General features: G+C 44.8%; 1 protein-coding gene across 1 annotated transcript; it reads right to left on the bottom strand.

The window, feature by feature from the left end:
- Positions 1 to 9,990: 9,990 nt before the first annotated feature.
- LOC136844063 (uncharacterized) lies at positions 9,991 to 10,425 on the bottom strand. Its single transcript, XM_067113078.1, has one exon. The coding sequence runs from the start codon at positions 10,423 to 10,425 to the stop codon at positions 9,991 to 9,993; it is 435 nt and encodes a 144-aa protein (XP_066969179.1).
- Positions 10,426 to 17,181: the final 6,756 nt, after the last annotated feature.

Raw genomic sequence — 17,181 nt, forward strand, 5'->3', positions numbered from 1 at the left:
CCATTTCTCTTGCTTATGGTGTCAAATATTTTCATTAGTATTTGTGTGATGGGAAAGTTACCTTGGTTACTGACCATAGGCCTTTGTTGACGATACTGAGTTCAAAGGTTGGGCTCCCAACTCTAGCAGCTGCAAGATTGCAAATTTTGCCATTATTTTATCAGCATACACTTATGAACTAGTTCCGTGCATCACAAAAGCATGGAAATGCGAAAGCTTTGTCTAGACTCGGCAAAAACTCAGAGAGGTTGGATGTCAAGGATGAGTCTTCAATACTCAATGTTGTGCAAATAACTAAAACACCTCTCAACTCTCGAGACATACGCTCTGCAACGAGAACTGACCCTCTTTTATATAAGTTCTATAAATATGTTATGTCTGATTAACCTCACTTCGTGGAGGAAGAGTTAAAGCTGTTCAAGTGTATAGAACATGAAGAAGATGGTTGTGTACTGTGGGGTCGAAGAGTAGTGGTGTCCTTGCCACGTCGTAAGTCAGTTTAAAGACTTAAACTCTGAACACCAAGGTATTATTAAAACAAAATCCTTGGCTTGATTGCATGTATAGTGGCCATGAATAGACAAAGACTTTGAGAGCTTGGTGCTGGGTTGCACAGCTTGTCAAAATGGTAGAAATAAACTTAGTCGCTGTCATCTTCATCCATGGAAGTGGCGTAGTGGTCGCTGGCAAAGAGTTCACTTGGATTTTGCAGGTCTATTTTTGAGTAATTTTCGTCTTGTTATCGTTGATGCTTATTCAAAGTGGATGGAGGTAGAGGTCGTTAGTTCTATGAATAGTTTAAACACAATTAGTATTTTAAGAGAAAAGTTTGCTTCCTATAGCAATCCTGATATAATAGTTTCGGATAACAGAGCTGCCTTTACTTCATCAGAATTTTCCATTTTTACCAAAGCTAATGGGATATGATATATTTTTTCTGTGCCATGTAAACCATCAACTAATGGAAAAGCCGAGAGGGCAGTGCAGACTTTTAAACAAAATCTGCAAAAGCTAAAAGGGAAGAATTTAAAATTAAAGCTTTGTCAGTTTTTAATCCAATATTGCATTACACCATAGGAAAAAATTGGTCTTAGTCCATGCAAGCTTTTTTAAAACATCATATCAAAACGAGAGTAAACCTGTTAAGAAGCTGTAATGAAAGGGAAACATCACACGCTGATTTCGGATACCGGCCGTAAATTGAGCATTCTGAAATGTGGTTAGCAAGTTTAGGGATCACCTAAGTGGGAAAATGGTGTTGTTGTCGGACAGACCAGTCCATTTTCATACACAGTTAGGGTTGTGGTAAAGGTATGGCGTCGACACATTGACCAGCTTGTTACTGTTCCTGAATTTCATAGTTCTGACAGTTCCATAACAAATGGCACTTGCTGAAACTCAGAGGAAACACGTGAAAACAAATTTTCTGAAGATTGTTATTTAGGTAAACATTTACGACTGGAAAAACCTGTAACTAAAGAGTTAAGTAGATCGAGTTCTGATAATATATCTGAGGGAGAAAGTGAGCCATTGTCTTTGACTTCGAATGACCATGTAACCTGAATAACTCCTAATGCCACTGGTGAAAGATGTTACCCTGTAAAAGAACGTCGTCCGAATAACAGATTTACTCATTCATGATGCTGCTCATTTTATGTTAGGCTATATTGTAAAAAAATATTTTCGTATTTACAAAGTAAAGTTCCTAGCCCTAAATTGAGATTTTTATTGAATGAAAGATATATTTTATATATTATAATCTGTATGTTTGATTTTAAATCACAAAAAGTGTAAAAATGTGATGATTATATGAACATTACAACCACGAAGGAAAACTGAAACAATTGAGAGCTGTGTACTTTCGTTTCATTACAAAGACGTGGTCACAGCAACTAAAGATGTACAGAGACAAGGGCATATATATATGGTGGGTATAAGTCCTAAGGGAATACAAAAAGGTTGGGAGGTAACAGAACGGTCAGCAGATTAACATCGAAATCTACCTATTGGTAATCCTCTTTATTCTGTCTTTCAAATCCTTCTGGAGCATATGTTTTATTACAGGGTCAAAAGAAAATAATCCTTGGCTTATATTTAGGGTCTTCTCCCAGGTCAACTGAATCATAACGGATTCCAACAAGTTCCTAGAAATAGTTTCATTGCTTCTTAATATTTCAGTGCTTTGCATCCAATTTATTCTGTGGGACTTTTCACTTAGATGCAAAAATAGAGCATTATTAGTTGTACCTGTCCTTGCTGAATATTTGTGTTGTTTTAATATGGTATTTAATTCTTTACTGGTCTGACTTTGTAGCGAAGGCGTGAGTAAGAGGCAGAGTCTACAGACTTACTGATTTATTCAAAACAACAGAAAAGTTAAGGGCTCTTGCGAGCGGAAATGCAGTGCCTGACATGAGGCGAACAAAATAGAGATTAGTACATAGTCAACTGTGTTTGATTGAGAATGGAGAATGGTACATAATTCTATATGCAAGTTGCAAACAGAGTTCTGGAAAGCTGACATTGTATTGCCTCTATTAGGAATGATACATTTGACATGACATATTATGAACGACAGTATACAGAAAAAGGAAGTATGGTGCCGGCTGTTTCTTATATGCGTGTGCTTGGCACATATGTCAGGAGATGCTTGTTGTGAGGGATGGATGCCCATAGGGTACGAGTTCGGACGGCCAGGTATGATAGACGATTGTGTAGGTCCGTGTGGGCCCCTACAACCTGAGTAAAATAAATCACAATCCATACAAGGAACTTTGTACACAATGTTGCTACCTTTTCGGGGGCTATTTTTTATAAGCATGTTTTTGATAATATTATATGTGAAGGACACATTTGTATTAAATAATTTTAAAAAAGGTTTTACCTCTTCAAATCCAATAATGTGTGGGAAACAGCGGGTGCTTGAGGACACTTCTTTTTTTCTTCTTCGATTTTTTATAGAAGGTCTTTATAGCTTTATTGTCACAAATATCCATAATATGGGTTGGATAGCATAGATCTCTTCCTATTTTTCTGATGTTTTTGAATTCTTGAGCGAAAAACTCAGGACTGACAATTCACATGGCTCGATGAAACATTGATGAAAAAACAGAAATTTTGATAATAATATGATTGCCTGAATAGTAGTGTACATGTCAAATTATTTTTTTCCTATAGATACTAAATTTACAATTAAAAAGTTCCCTTTTAATATAAATGTCCAAAAAAGGTAAACATTCATCTTTCTCTAAGTCGAGTGTAAATTTGATAGAAGTCCCTTCTATTGAATTTACACTATAATTTCCCATTGGTGTAAGTTACTCCAAAGGTATATAATTGGGTATTAAACATTTGTGGCATTATATATACACAGATATACACACACATATGTACATTTACACACACACACACGATGTATATATATATATATATATATATATATATATATATATATATATATATATATAGAGAGAGAGAGAGAGAGAGAGAGAGAGAGAGAGAGAGAGAGAGAGAGATTTATATTTTTATGTATTTCCCTGGGTTTCTAGATTTGTAGAATACTTTTACAGGCTGGCAACGAAACTTTATCTATTTGGCCTTAGAATTCTGACTATACATTAAGGGAAATCATAAAAAGAAAAGAAAAAGGGGATGATTTACACGAGCTTAGGGCTCTCATGAGGGAATGTTACGTAAACACTTAGGTTAAATTAAGTAATTATATTTACAAGAAAAGAATCAAAAGAAAATGGTTAAATGAATTATTTGGAGGCTTGCAAAGCCTGAAGATCTTCCTGCTGGTGTCTTGAATGGTGGCAAGGCACAGTCCAAGATGAGTCCACAGCAAATTGGTCCCTCTGCAAGAGAGAGAGTTAAACATTACACGCCAGTAAAGGAAAATTTAACACATACAATGACTAGAGGCTGCACTGGCGGTGCCAAGGACTCGAGGAATGAATGAACACTCTACACTGGAGCACAAAACACTGGAAATGGCACTGGATAAAATGGCACAAAGGATAAAGAGTAATACTGGCACTCAATAAACACTTCTAATGGCAAACTGTCGTGACTGAAAGGTCTTTACTCATACTTTACCTTAGGGAAAGCAGGTCTCTGGCGAAGAATGACGAGGGGCAATCACACATGGTGGCACTATACACTAATCACATGGATGGTCCCTTCGAGGATGACTGTAGAACTGGATTCAAGTCTGGAGTCTGGTGTGGACAGGGGGGTACTGGGGGAGGGGGGGCCTCTCAGCAACTCATAGCATCCTCCCGCGCATGTACGGCTAACTGCCAAGATCCTTTTAAGGCAACCACCAAGGGTAGGGGCCCCAATGTCAGGCCTATGTGGTGACTGGGCTGAAGATGTGTCATTTTCCAGGTGTTCCAACCATCTGTTTGCATCTCCCCAGGTATTCTGCGGAAAGGCAATTCAGCCAGCTCAATCTGCCTTTAGAATAGTTGTTTGAAGCAGCTTAGTTGGGCTAAGCTGCTTAAGGGAGTGACACTCAGCCTCCTATCCTTGCCCCTTTCGACTATGCCATCTAAATGTCTGTCCCAGGTAAAGGAAGGGGACAGATCAGAATGTTGATAATTTTTATGTGTTGGTATCTAGGTCAACTGGGGTCGGCTACGCAGTGACAATTCTACTCTCGATAAACTAAGGGCAAACTAAGGGTCGGCTACGTGGCGACTTCTTGTTAGTTATAATAATATAGATACATGTATTGACTTTATCCCTTACACAATTGTTCTGTGCATTAATGCAATTACTAACAGGACTTATTAGTAATATATATATATATATATATATATATATATATATATATATATATATATATATATATATATAATGTATAGTATATATATATTATAAATATTCTGCTGTTCGACCTCTCTCCAGTATTTTAGTAGAAATATAATCAAAACCAAATGAAAGACAAAGCCAGGGAAGAGCTCTCTCGGTGAAAAACAGGGAGAGAAGCGGGCAGGATGTTGTGTTCAAAAATCAACCGTTCCCAGCAGCTTATTATAGGTTTAGTTTAAGGACCTATCCAACAGGTAGGGTTGCCAGGACCACCTTTAGGTAGGGTACACTTTAACTTTTTCCTGTGAACTGTGTATCGGTGAGTTTTTGTCATTTTTTCAGGCTGCCCGCAGGCTACGAACGAATGGCCATTTACAACAACAAAACCAGGACCCGTGCCCTCAACCCGAGGTCAGAGACAGAGAGAAACAAGCAGTCCTACAGGCACATCAGCATTATTGCTCTTGCTTTCTCCGACTTTCATCTTTTTAATACTTAGTGGAACGATGTTACGCGTTTTTCACAGACCCCCGGCATCAGTTGCAAGTACCCACAAGCAACCTACGTGAAAGGTAAATCTGGAAATGACAGGTATTCGCCAACCTGCTGGTATTTCTCCCACTGTACTTCCATTTTCATTTTCCCCTTCCTTAGCCACTGACTAAAGATCCTGGTGGAACCATATTCCTGTATGAAGTTGAGTATATGAATTATAATTAGTATTGCCTAGTGAGATTGCATAAGGTATCTCCCTTGCAGTAATTAAGGATTAGGGAGACGACATTTATAAGTAAAATAATACTCAGGCAAGCCTTGGAACCTGATCATACCACTGTTTGGAAGAGGAATAGCCTTTAATAATCTAGGAAACTGTGTATGAGCTTGATGCTAGGTCTATTATAGCAGATTCACTTAAGGTAGATTCTTGGGCCCACGAGACGTTTGTTTGGCGGCCTGTGATTGGCTGGTACCTGGAGGTAGGCGACTCGCTCACTGTCTCATTTTTATGTATGTAGCTTAGAAAACTAGCAAGATGTTTATTTATTTCTTCATTTATCTCACGTTTTGCACAAGATAGGAAAGTTTTGGTCATACCATAGGATTCGGTATTAATTGTACAACTAAATATGATTTCCTGAAATCAATAAGATAAAACACATAGGAATTACAACGAGTAAAAGTCAAGAGAGAAGCATTTAATTCTTTATACTTGTTTTTACTTATCTTCACATTTTGCATTATTCATGCCATCAAGATAAAATAAAACATGTGTTTTCATACAATAAATTCACCCTGAATACGCTGGTCCTTTCAAATTTTAGATGCGTGTGATATGTGAAGAGAAAATGAAGAATATGTCTTATTATGTTGCATCCGATCTTGACTCAGTTTGCCAAGAGACAGTGATGATAATCTGCAAGACACCGCGTTGACAGTTGCCAATTAGTGATATGAGAAGTTTGCAGTTTCGGCAGTATTTGCTGTATTATTATGTCATTACATTTTCTGTAAATAAGTGCATAGAATTCCCATTATGACTGTCGAACATTTTCACTCCAATATCATATATGCACGTATGTCTGGACATATCTGATAAGAAAAAAAAATAATCAGATGGATGCATCTAGATGTGCTGCATCCGATTATTTTTTTTTCGTATCAGATATGTCCAGACATACGGACATATATAATACTGGAGTGAAAATGTTCGAGTCATAATGAGAATTGTATGCATTTATTTACAGAAAATGTAATGACATAGTAATACAGCAAATATTGGCGAAACTGCTTCTCAAATCACTAATTGGCAACTGTCAACGGCTGAGAGGACCAACGCGGTGTCTTGCAGCTCATCATCACCGTCTCTTGGCAAACTGAGTCAAGATCGGATACAACATAATAAGACATATTCTTCATTTTCTCTTCACATATCACACGCATCTAAAATCTGAAAGGATCAGCGTATTCAGGGTGAATTTATTGTATGAAAACACAAGTTTTATTTTATCTTGATGGCATGAATGATGCAAAATATGATGATAAGTAAAAACAGGTATAAAGAATTAAATGCTTCTCTCTTGACTTTTACTCGTTGTAATTCCTTTGTGTTTTATATTACTGATTTCAGGAAATCATATTTAGTTGTACAATTAATACCGAATCCTATAGTATGACCAAAACTTTCCTATCTTGTGCAAAACGTGAGATAAATGAAGAAATATATAAACATTGCTAGTTTTCTGAGCTACATATGTAAAAATAAGACAGTGAGCGAGTCACCTACCCCCTGTACCAGCCAATCAAAGGCCGCCAAACAAACGTCTCGTGGGCCCAAGAATCTACCTTAAGTGAATCGGCTATAGCTGTTGCGTCATAGAAGTTAACGTGTGGGAGATTTTACTGTGTCCAAAGGGGACTAACTGGCGCTTGTAGATTCCCTCACTGTAACAATTCATTTTCCTTTGTTGGACTAGGTGGGTAATCAATGGGTTTTATTTAATTTATTTTGTCACAGAATAAATCAAATATTCAGTACCCTAGTTCCAACTGGTGACCAAATCTAATTAAGTTAATTGTCTGTCTTTTGGGGTAACTTCCAGCCTTAATTGATAGGATTACGTGGGTCTTAGGTAAAGCAAGGCTGCATAAATTACAGTAATAATTACACTCATCCACCGACTGACCATCGTCATATATATATATATATATATATATATATATATATATATATATATATATATATATATATATATATATATATGGTATAGAGAGAGAGAGAGAGAGAGAGAGAGAGAGAGAGAGATTTAAACATATATATATGTCAGGAATTTCCTCGACAGACGTCACTGATTTTTGTTGTGCTGATAGACTGCATGATCAACCCACGATCTACGATAGTGACTTAGCCCCCATGCAAGGACAAACGAGACACGTACTAGGGTTTTACAATTTACTTAAAAAAATAAAACCATCTCAATCACCACCCTCACATAACAAACACACAAAACCCCCTCAAAAAAACACACTAACGAACCTACAATCCATGTACCCTCAACACAAAACACGTGGGCCGCACGACTGCCTTCAACTTCAAAGAAATCACTGGAATTTAATTACAATTAACACAACGCTACCGCAGCACACAACTCCCAAACAGTTATTCTCACCCAATCATTCTCATTACAAGCCCGCCATCCTGTGAGACCCCATAGAATCGGCGGGAATTTGAAGCGAAAAAGTCCCGTGCACTGAACTTTTTTGAGACATTCTCCACCCCCGCAAAAAAGGTAGGAAGATTCAGGTGGAACGTACTAGTCAAGCAAACTATAAGCGGACCATCCGCCAGAATTAGTCGTGGCCCGGACTCGTCCACAGCTCTATGAGACGAGATCGGCTCTTGCCTACATTACAATGACATGCAGAGTGATCGCTCAAAGAAAAATTCAACAGTAAACACGTGCTTTACAATACAATGTGCATAGCAATACCAATTATGGACACAATGGGTGTCACTAGCAATGTAAATTAATGGAGCATAGAAATCAATTCACTCAGCTAAGCAAGCAATCCAAGTAGCAGTCAATAGAACACGTAATTTTGCTAAAAACCGACTAATTAAAGTAAGAATTGCAACAATAAGGAATTAGTCCCAAGTCAACCAATGAAGGTAAACTTGGCAATAAGGAGATTACATAAATGGAAATGATTCAGTGCAATTGACATAAGACAATTCTCTCATCAAGGCATTGTCGACATCAATACATAAGCATGAGATATCAAAAAACATCAATAATAAGCATAAGACATATCAAAAGCATCAATAATAAGCATGAGACATATCAAAAGCATCAGTAACAAGCATAAGACATATAAAAAACGCCAGTAATAAGCATGAGACATCAAAAAGCATCAATAATCAGCATGAGACATTGAAAAGCATCAATAATAATCATGAGACATCAAAAACATCAATAATAAGCATGAGACATCAAAAGGCATCAATAATAAGCATGAGACATCAAAAGGCATCAACAATAGATGTCTACGTCAGTAATAATCATTGATATAATACATGCAAGTTCAAATGAGTATACCAACTCAATGGCCTAATGCACCTCATGCAATGGCAAGATTCACAGCTATCAAATGCAATACATTAATTTTTTATCACTCGACGTTTGTATTCTGTCGTCTGTTGTACAATTAAGAGATTTACTGCTCTGACTAGCAGCATACAGGTCGTGGTTTGTGCAACTTCGCACACTTCATTCTGGTTCTTACGAACTCACAATTGCTCCAGCGGAGTCTTGAGAGGAATCGTTTCTTGTTCCTCTGGGTGATGTTGAGGTACAATCAAATAATCACACTTCCTTCACTGCTGTGGATGCCCATAGTAACCTCTCCTGTCGCATACTGAGGCACACCCACCTACGACCCTATGCCTTCAAGTCCCTTCCCGACTTCCACACTTTACAGTTCGCCTCTAGCTACAATACCAACTCGAATCCACTCTGCCATTCTCCGTCTCTGGCCAGTAGCAGCTCTTCATCTCGGTCTCGATGCAGTCTGTTCCAACACTTCATTCTGATCCTGCCTATCATCACCTTCATCCCTATCACTAGCTACCTCTCGATCATCGATCTCAAGTCTGTCAGTCTGGTGCGTGATATTACCTATCTCACTGCATATTATCACTATCATCACTCTGCTCTCTTACCTGCATTTCTTCTTCGTCGGCCTTGTGCTCACTCAGCTTGAGAGGCACGAGGTGTTCAACGGATATCAAGTGCTCTTCTCCTTCAAATAGAACTTTCACAGAATGTATCACCTCTTTTTCGTCAGGATAAATCTCCACTATTCATCCCAGGGGCCACTGACTTCTCTTGCCGTTGTCAGCCTTTATGAGCACAATGTCTCCGATGTGCAGTGGAGTTGGCGTTCCTTCTTTGCAATCATGTCTCTCTTGAAGAGACTTCAAATACCTGTCCCTCCAGAGGGTCTTGAACCTCTCCAGAGTCTCTGTTAGACGGAAGTATTTGTGATGAAGCTGTCGGGTGGTTAACACGGCATACATTTCTTCGTGAGGCACTACGGGAGGCAACAGGCGAATCACATCGCCCCGGATGAGATGGGAAGGTGTCAGGACTTCGTTTTCCCTGGTGTCGCCGGCATACATCAGCGGTCTTTGTTAATCACCGCCTCAGCTCCCTTGGTGAGGGTCCTCATCAGCTGTTCCTCCGAGAAGATGGCATGTCGTAACATCGTGGCAAGGGCCCTCTTGACTACTCTCACCATCCTCTCAAAGAAACCCCCCTTCCAGGGAGATCGTGGGGTCTGAAATGTCCATCGAATCCCACGCTCACACAGGAATTGCTGAGTGACGTCCTCCTTATATACCTCATGCAGGAACGTGCTGGCTGCTCTGAACACCATGGCGTTGTCGCTGTATATCCTCGATGGAGCGCCATGGGTTGCAGCGAATCTTCGAAGTAAAAGTATAAAGGTGTCTGCGTCCAGCCCGCTGCAGTAGCCAATGTATACTGTATGGCTGGTCAGACAGGTGATGATGAGGAGGTGTCCTACCCACCCTTTTACCTTCAAAGGGCCCATGTGGTCTATTCCCACCTTCTCAAATGGACAAAGTAGTCGAACTTGGTTGGCTGGGAGTGGAGGAGGCGGCGGTCATCGTAGAAGAGGCTTGAAGGCGATACTGCAAGCTCTGCACCTTCAAACTATGCCCTTGGCCAATGATTTCAAACTTGGCATCCAACATTCCTGTTGGTAAAGGGTCATTAGTATATTTACACCACAGTGCATGTGTGTTACATGAAGGTGCTCTAGATAAAGCACAGCTAGTCTTCCTTTATGGGGCAATAACACCAGCTAGCTTTTACATGACTCATTGTTCAACAGTCGATTGCTAGAATGAGTGATAACTTCTCTCAAAGTTAAATTCAACTGACATAAAATTATCAATGTGTTTAGGCACACGCAAACCATTTTCCAAGCGATCACACACGGTTGGGAGTGGACAGGCTTCCTTCTTCACTCAATTCTCTAAGGGCGGCAGTTATGGAGATGTTGCTAAGTCACTTATAGCAGCTTTGCTTATAGGGGCACTAGTTCTCCAGGCTGGCGTAGATAGTCAGGGCCTTCCTTCCAAAGGCAACTCCGTTCCAATTCCTCAGAGCTCGCCCCCCAGGTCAAGATGTCTGCTGGGTTGCAATTGGTGGGGACATACTGGAGACCAACTCTACACTCCTGCTGAATAGAGTTAATCTCCCCAACCCTATTCGAAATGTATATATTCTTATTTCCCTCCCTGCTGTCTACCCAGGCCATGGTAACTTTGCTGTCTGTCCACACAGTTACATTCTGAATGTCTAACAGTCTGCTTAAATGCTTGCCTAACCTGAACCCCAAAGTTAAGGCTAGCAATTCTAGTTTGGGAATTGTTAATTTAGCTTGCTTCCTAGGAGTCACCCTCATTTTAGGCGTCAAGATGTTACTTTCTACTTCTTCCCTTTGTATGTACGTTACGGCTCCATACGCTTTGCTAGAAGCATCAGTAAACATATGCAGCTCACAATTCCCCACTTCGATTCCCTGTTTAAACTTTAGACCATGAATTGATCTGAACAGTTCCAGTATCTTCTTAGCTTTCTCTTGGTTGCTTTTACTCAATACGTCATCCCAACCTACTTTCTCTTCCCACAAATCTTGCAAAAACATCTTGCCCTTTACAAATACAGGACTAACCAACCCCAGAGGATCAAAATTAGACACTAGCAAGGACAGTACCCGACGTTTCGTGACCTCCTGCCTCCCTCCCAACTCTAATCCCCTGCACGGTTTTAGACTTAACAAATCTTCCCTTCTATCCCAACGCATCCCTAGAATGGATAACTGTTCTGACTCATTTCCTTCAATCCTTCTATCGAATTCTGCAGTGTTACTTGCCCACCCAGTCAGTGGCATGTTAGCTTCGTCTAGCAAGGTTTTTACTTCGACATAGTTCGTCTCCATCTCCTCCAAGGTTGTAAAGGTACCCAAAAAATTGTCTACGTAAAAGGATTTAATTAATTCTTCTCTTCCCCTCTCTTCTAAATGGGTTCTAAGTACTGTACCTGTTGCAGTAGATAAGGACTTCTTGAGACCCCAAAAATACCTGTTGCAGTAGATAAGGACTTGTTGTGACCCCAAAGACAACTACTTTGAATTCATATGTTATAATCTGCCCATTCACTGTTTTCCACAAAAAACATGCATATTTTACATCTCTAGGATCTAAGATTACTCGATGGAAGGCTTTGGAGATATCTGAGGTGAGAGCGTATGGCTTCTCTCTGAAACGAATCAACAAATCGTATAATTGCTCGACCATGTTCGGCCCTGAACACAAACACTCGTTAAGCGAAAGTTCACCCTTAGCCTTGGAGGAGACGTTGAAAACTATGTGGAGAGGTGTCATAAGACTTTCCTTTTTAATGCCAAAATGGGGGAGATAATAGCCCTCTACCTTTGTGCTCTGGTCTTCCATCAATGAAGCCAGCTTCTTAGTAAGTCTGAAGGGCTTTTTCATAATCCCCACAGTAACTCTCATCTTTTGTGAAATGTCGCTCTAATAAATGCAATTTGGCGAGGGCTATGTTATAGTTGTTACTTGGTCTGTCTGACCCGTGGAAAGGCAGACTAACTTGGTAACCTTGCTCGATTTTCTGTGTACTTTTGGTAACTTTGTCAACGGCAGCACGTTCTGAGATCGTAAACTGTTCGTGTAGCGCAATTCCTATCGTGTCCAACCTCCACCAGACATCTACATCAGGTTTGTAAAGTCACCACATTGACGTCAGCGGAGTGCTTCGAAGGCGTCATTAATTAAATCTCCGCTGAGCAAGTTTTCTTTGGTGACTTCCCGCTTTCTTCACACTCAATTCGTCACGCCTAACGTGCCAGGTCACGCATTTTCTACCATTTCAACTTTATATGTATTTGTCCAACTGTCATAAATCATGTATCGTATGTTTCTTTATTCGCAGGCATCAAGACTGTATCCATATTGAAGCTCTATACGTTTTTGTATTGTAAATTGTACTTGTTCGCCGAATATTATTGTTAATTGTTTTCGACCTCAGGTCACGCTCAATGTCATTGTCTTCCGCGGTTCGGTGCCAGTCGGCCGCTATATAAACTGCCTGAATCTGTAATAAACCAGCAGTAACTTTTACCTGCTCGTTTCTTTTGCACCTCTTACAGTGGTGACCTCCCGGAGTATCCCGGAGCCATTAGCGGACCGACACGGCGACTCAGTCTTGGCTCCAGGAACCTCCAACGCTCTTAGCGGCCTAAACATGGCGCTGTAACCAGCGTTTGAGCGTGCTGACTCTCGTCGGCAAACCCCACCAGCGTCACTAGCTGACCCACACGGCGCACGAAAGTGCGTTCTGATGCGAGTACCCCACTCCAGTAAGAGGGCAAAGGAGCGAGCATGGATGTGGGTATCCCCTCCTTCATGCACTTAACCGCGGACCTCGCGGACTCGGAGGTCTACTTTCCTCCCATCTCACCCGCGCCCGTCCCCGCACCGAGGCCCTCCCGCACCTCCACACCCACGCCAGCACCCCGAACACTCCATGGCCCAGCAACACAGTCGCGGGCCGCCCTTACCATAAAGTTGCCACCTTTCATACAGGGGAACCCAACGATGTGGCTGCGCAGGGTCGAGAGCCACTGCAGGGTGGCGCACCTGACGGACGAAATCCTGCAGGCCGACACGGTGCTTAACGCCCTCCCAGAGGACATATACAGAAAACTCGTCTCGCGGGTGCCCGAGACACAAACCCTCACATACAACGCTGCGAAGAAGATCCTCCTTGAAACGTGCTCCCTACCTATCGCCGAGCGGGCCGCCTGTGCTGTCGACCTCGCCGTCAACCCACGGCACGACCTCAACGCAAGAGACGCATGGAGCATGGTCGTGGACCTCCTGTCACTGCCAGATTTCGACGGCACGAAAAAGCGACAGGAAATAAGCCTGTCGCGGGAGATCTACCTACGCCAGCTCCTCCCGGAGGTCCGCACCCAGATTCCTCACCCCTACACCATGCCTCTCGACGACCTCATCGAAACGGCGCAGCACCTCACGGACTGCGTGCAGGCCACACAGCGGCTAAAAGCGCCCACACAGTCGGTCAGCTCCGTCCAGCCGGAAGAAGTGGAGCAGGGCGTCAGTGCCGTCGCCAGGAGACGTCCACCGACCCACAACAAATGGAGTTCCCTGGGCCTCTGTCGCTACCACAAGTGGTTCGGCAAGGACGCCCGAAACTGCCTGCTGCCCTGCTCGTTCGCCCGTTCAAAAAACGGGGGTGGCGGCGGCCAGCAGGACAAACTGCCATGGCAACCGAAAAACCCAGGGGCCCAGAACCAGTAGGCTTCTATGTCCGTGACACCGTCTCCGGCAGGATGATGCTGGTCGACACAGGGGCCTTCAGATCGATCTTCCCGGCATCCAGGGAGGACCGCAGCCAGAAACCAGACCCGGCCACCTTCCTGACGGCCGCCAATGGATCCCCCATCATCTCCAATGGCACCAGGCCCCTGTCGATCTCCATCCTTGGCCAAAATTACTCCTGGGACTTCATCGTCGCGGACGTAGGAACCCCGGTCCTGGGGGCCGACTTCCTGGCGCACTTCGGCCTGCTAGTCAACGTGAGATGTAAGCACCTCCTCGATACTGACTCCTGCCGGTCCCTCCCTTTAACAGCGGGACCCAAGGCACCCACCATCAGCTCCGTCGCCCCCCACCAGTATGCACACCTGCTGACGGAGTTCCCCGAAGTTTTCAAGCCCGAACTTCGACAAGTCCCCGGGGCCCCAGCCAAACATGGCATATACCATCACATAACAACTAAAGGCCCCCCGACACATGCGAAGTTCCGTAGGCTTCCCCCACAGCGCCTGCAGGAGGCGAAGAAGGCATTCGCAGAGATGGAGCGGATGGGAATCCGCAGAAAGGCCTCCAGCCTGTGGGCCTCCCCTCTCCACATGGTGCAGAAACCGGACGGCTCCTGGAGACCTTGCGGCGACTACAGACGTCTCAACATTGCAACGGAGCCCGACCACTACCCTTTACCCAACATGCAGGACCTCATGGCCTCCTTTCACGGAGCCAAGGTATTCACTAAATTGGACCTTCTTAAATCATACTTTCAGGTACCTGTCGCACCAGAGGATATACCAAAGACCGCCATCATCACGCCGTTCGGGTCCTACGTGTTCGCCTTCTCCACCTTCCAGCGGCTCATGGACAGCATCCTCGGGGACCTGAAATTCTGCGTCTGCTACGTTGATGACATCCTCATATTTTCCAGGTCTCTCAGTGAACACCAAAGGCACATCAGGGCAGTCCTGCGGCGCCTCCAAGAGAACGGCCTCGTCGTCCGTTTTGACAAGTGCACCTTCGGCGTCCAGAAAGCAGACTTCCTGGGCCACGAGGTATCCCCGGCAGGCATCCGCCCACTCACGTCAAAGGTAGCAGCCGTAACCAGGTTCCCAACCCCCACCTCCGTCAAGGCCATCCAGGAGTTCCTCAGGATGGTGAACTTCTACAGGAGGTTCATCCCCGGGATCACACACACCACGGCCCCCCTGACGGAAGTTCTCAAAGGCCAACCAAAGTCCCTATCTTGGGGACCCAGCCAGCAGCAGGCCTTCTCCCTGACGAAGGCCGCCCTCGCCGAGGCAACCGCCTTGGCACACCAGGATCCCAAGGCCCCTCTCCAGCTGACGACGGATGCCAGTAACGTTGCCTGTGGTGCTGTCCTGGAGCAGGTCATCAACGTCGCCCCCCAGCCCATCGCCTTCTTCAGCAAGAAATTCAATCCCGCAGAGACCTGCTACAGCACCTTCGACAGGTAACTCTGCGCGATGTACCACGCAGTCCGGCACTTCAAGTTCCTCCTGGAGGGGACGCCCTTCACAATTTTCACAGACCACCAGCCATTGGTTCACGCCTTCACGAAGCAGGGGGACGCATGGTCTTCCAGGCAGCAGCGCCACCTCTCAGCCATAGCCGAATTCACCTGCTCCATCAGGTACCTCCCCGGCAGAAAAAACCCTGTACCAGACGCCCTCTCCAGAGTCGAGTTGAATGCAGTGCAGCTCGGAGTAAACTACCAAGACCTCGCCAGAGAACAGGCCACTGACCCAGAAACCCCAGCCTACCGCACCGCCATCACGTCCCTTAAGTGGCGGGACGTGACCCTCGCCCCCGGAGGCCCAAGTCTCCTGTGTGACATCAGTACGGGCCAGCCCCGCCCCTTGGTTCCAGCCTCACGTCGCTGCCAGATATTCGACATAATTCACGGCCTCTCACATCCCTCTGGCAAAACTATGGCCAAACTGCTCTCAAAAAAGTTCGTCTGGCACGGGGTGCAGAAGGACGCCACGTCCTGGGCGAAACAGTGCCTGCAGTGCCAGACCAGCAAGGTGGGGCGTCACAGGCAGTCCAGGGTAGGCGAGTTCCCGCAGCCAGAGCGCCACTTCGGCCACATTCACGTTGACGTCGTCGGGCCCCTTCCCCCATCAGGCGGGTCCAGATACCTCCTGACGGTGGTAGACCGTTCAACAAGGTGGTCCGAAGCCACACCTATGCAAGAAGCCACCGCCATCGCATGTGCCGAGGCCTTGCTTTCCAGTTGGGTTAGCCGCTTCGGCGTCCCGGACCACATCACAACTGACAGGGCCCCGCCTTCCTGTCCAAATTATGGTCCGCCCTGGCTTAGCTACTGGGGACCACGCATCACACCACCACGGCATACAACCCGGCGACCAACGGCCTGGTGGAACGGTTCCACAGGTCCCTAAAAGCGTCCCTCATGGCCCGCTGCACTGCCGAGGACTGGAAACATCAGCTGCCATGGGTCCTCCTCGGTTTGAGAACCGCCCCCAGAGCCGACGGCACCCCGTCCGCAGCCGAAAAAACATACGGGGAGCCACTTGTGGTACCGGGCGAGCTTGTGACAGAAGATCGCCACACCCCATCACTGCAGAGGCTCTGCGACGTGGCCGGCAAGTTTGCCCCTTGCAAGCGCACGTACACCGGCAGGTCGGCCACCTTCACACCGCCAGAGCTGTCATCTGCCACCCACATCTTCGTCAGAGTCGACGCCGTCCGCCCGCCACTGACCAGGCCCTACAGGGGCCCCTTCCGCGTGCTGGAGCGGAACAGAAAGGCGTTCCTGCTGGCACTCCCTGGGAGGAACGACTGGGTTTCAATAGACCGCTTAAAGCCCGCCTTCCTGGAGGAGAGCACCGGCGTCACCGCAGCACCTTCCCCGCCCAGCCGCCCTTTGCCACGCCCAGACC

The sequence above is a fragment of the Macrobrachium rosenbergii genome, chromosome 12, assembly GCF_040412425.1.
Source record: "Macrobrachium rosenbergii isolate ZJJX-2024 chromosome 12, ASM4041242v1, whole genome shotgun sequence".
Classification (NCBI taxonomy): domain Eukaryota; kingdom Metazoa; phylum Arthropoda; class Malacostraca; order Decapoda; family Palaemonidae; genus Macrobrachium; species Macrobrachium rosenbergii.

Bases quoted from the DNA above. Each gene is read 5' to 3' on its own strand.
- LOC136844063 (XM_067113078.1), bottom strand. From the start codon at position 10,425: ATGGGCCCTTTGAAGGTAAAAGGGTGGGTAGGACACCTCCTCATCATC.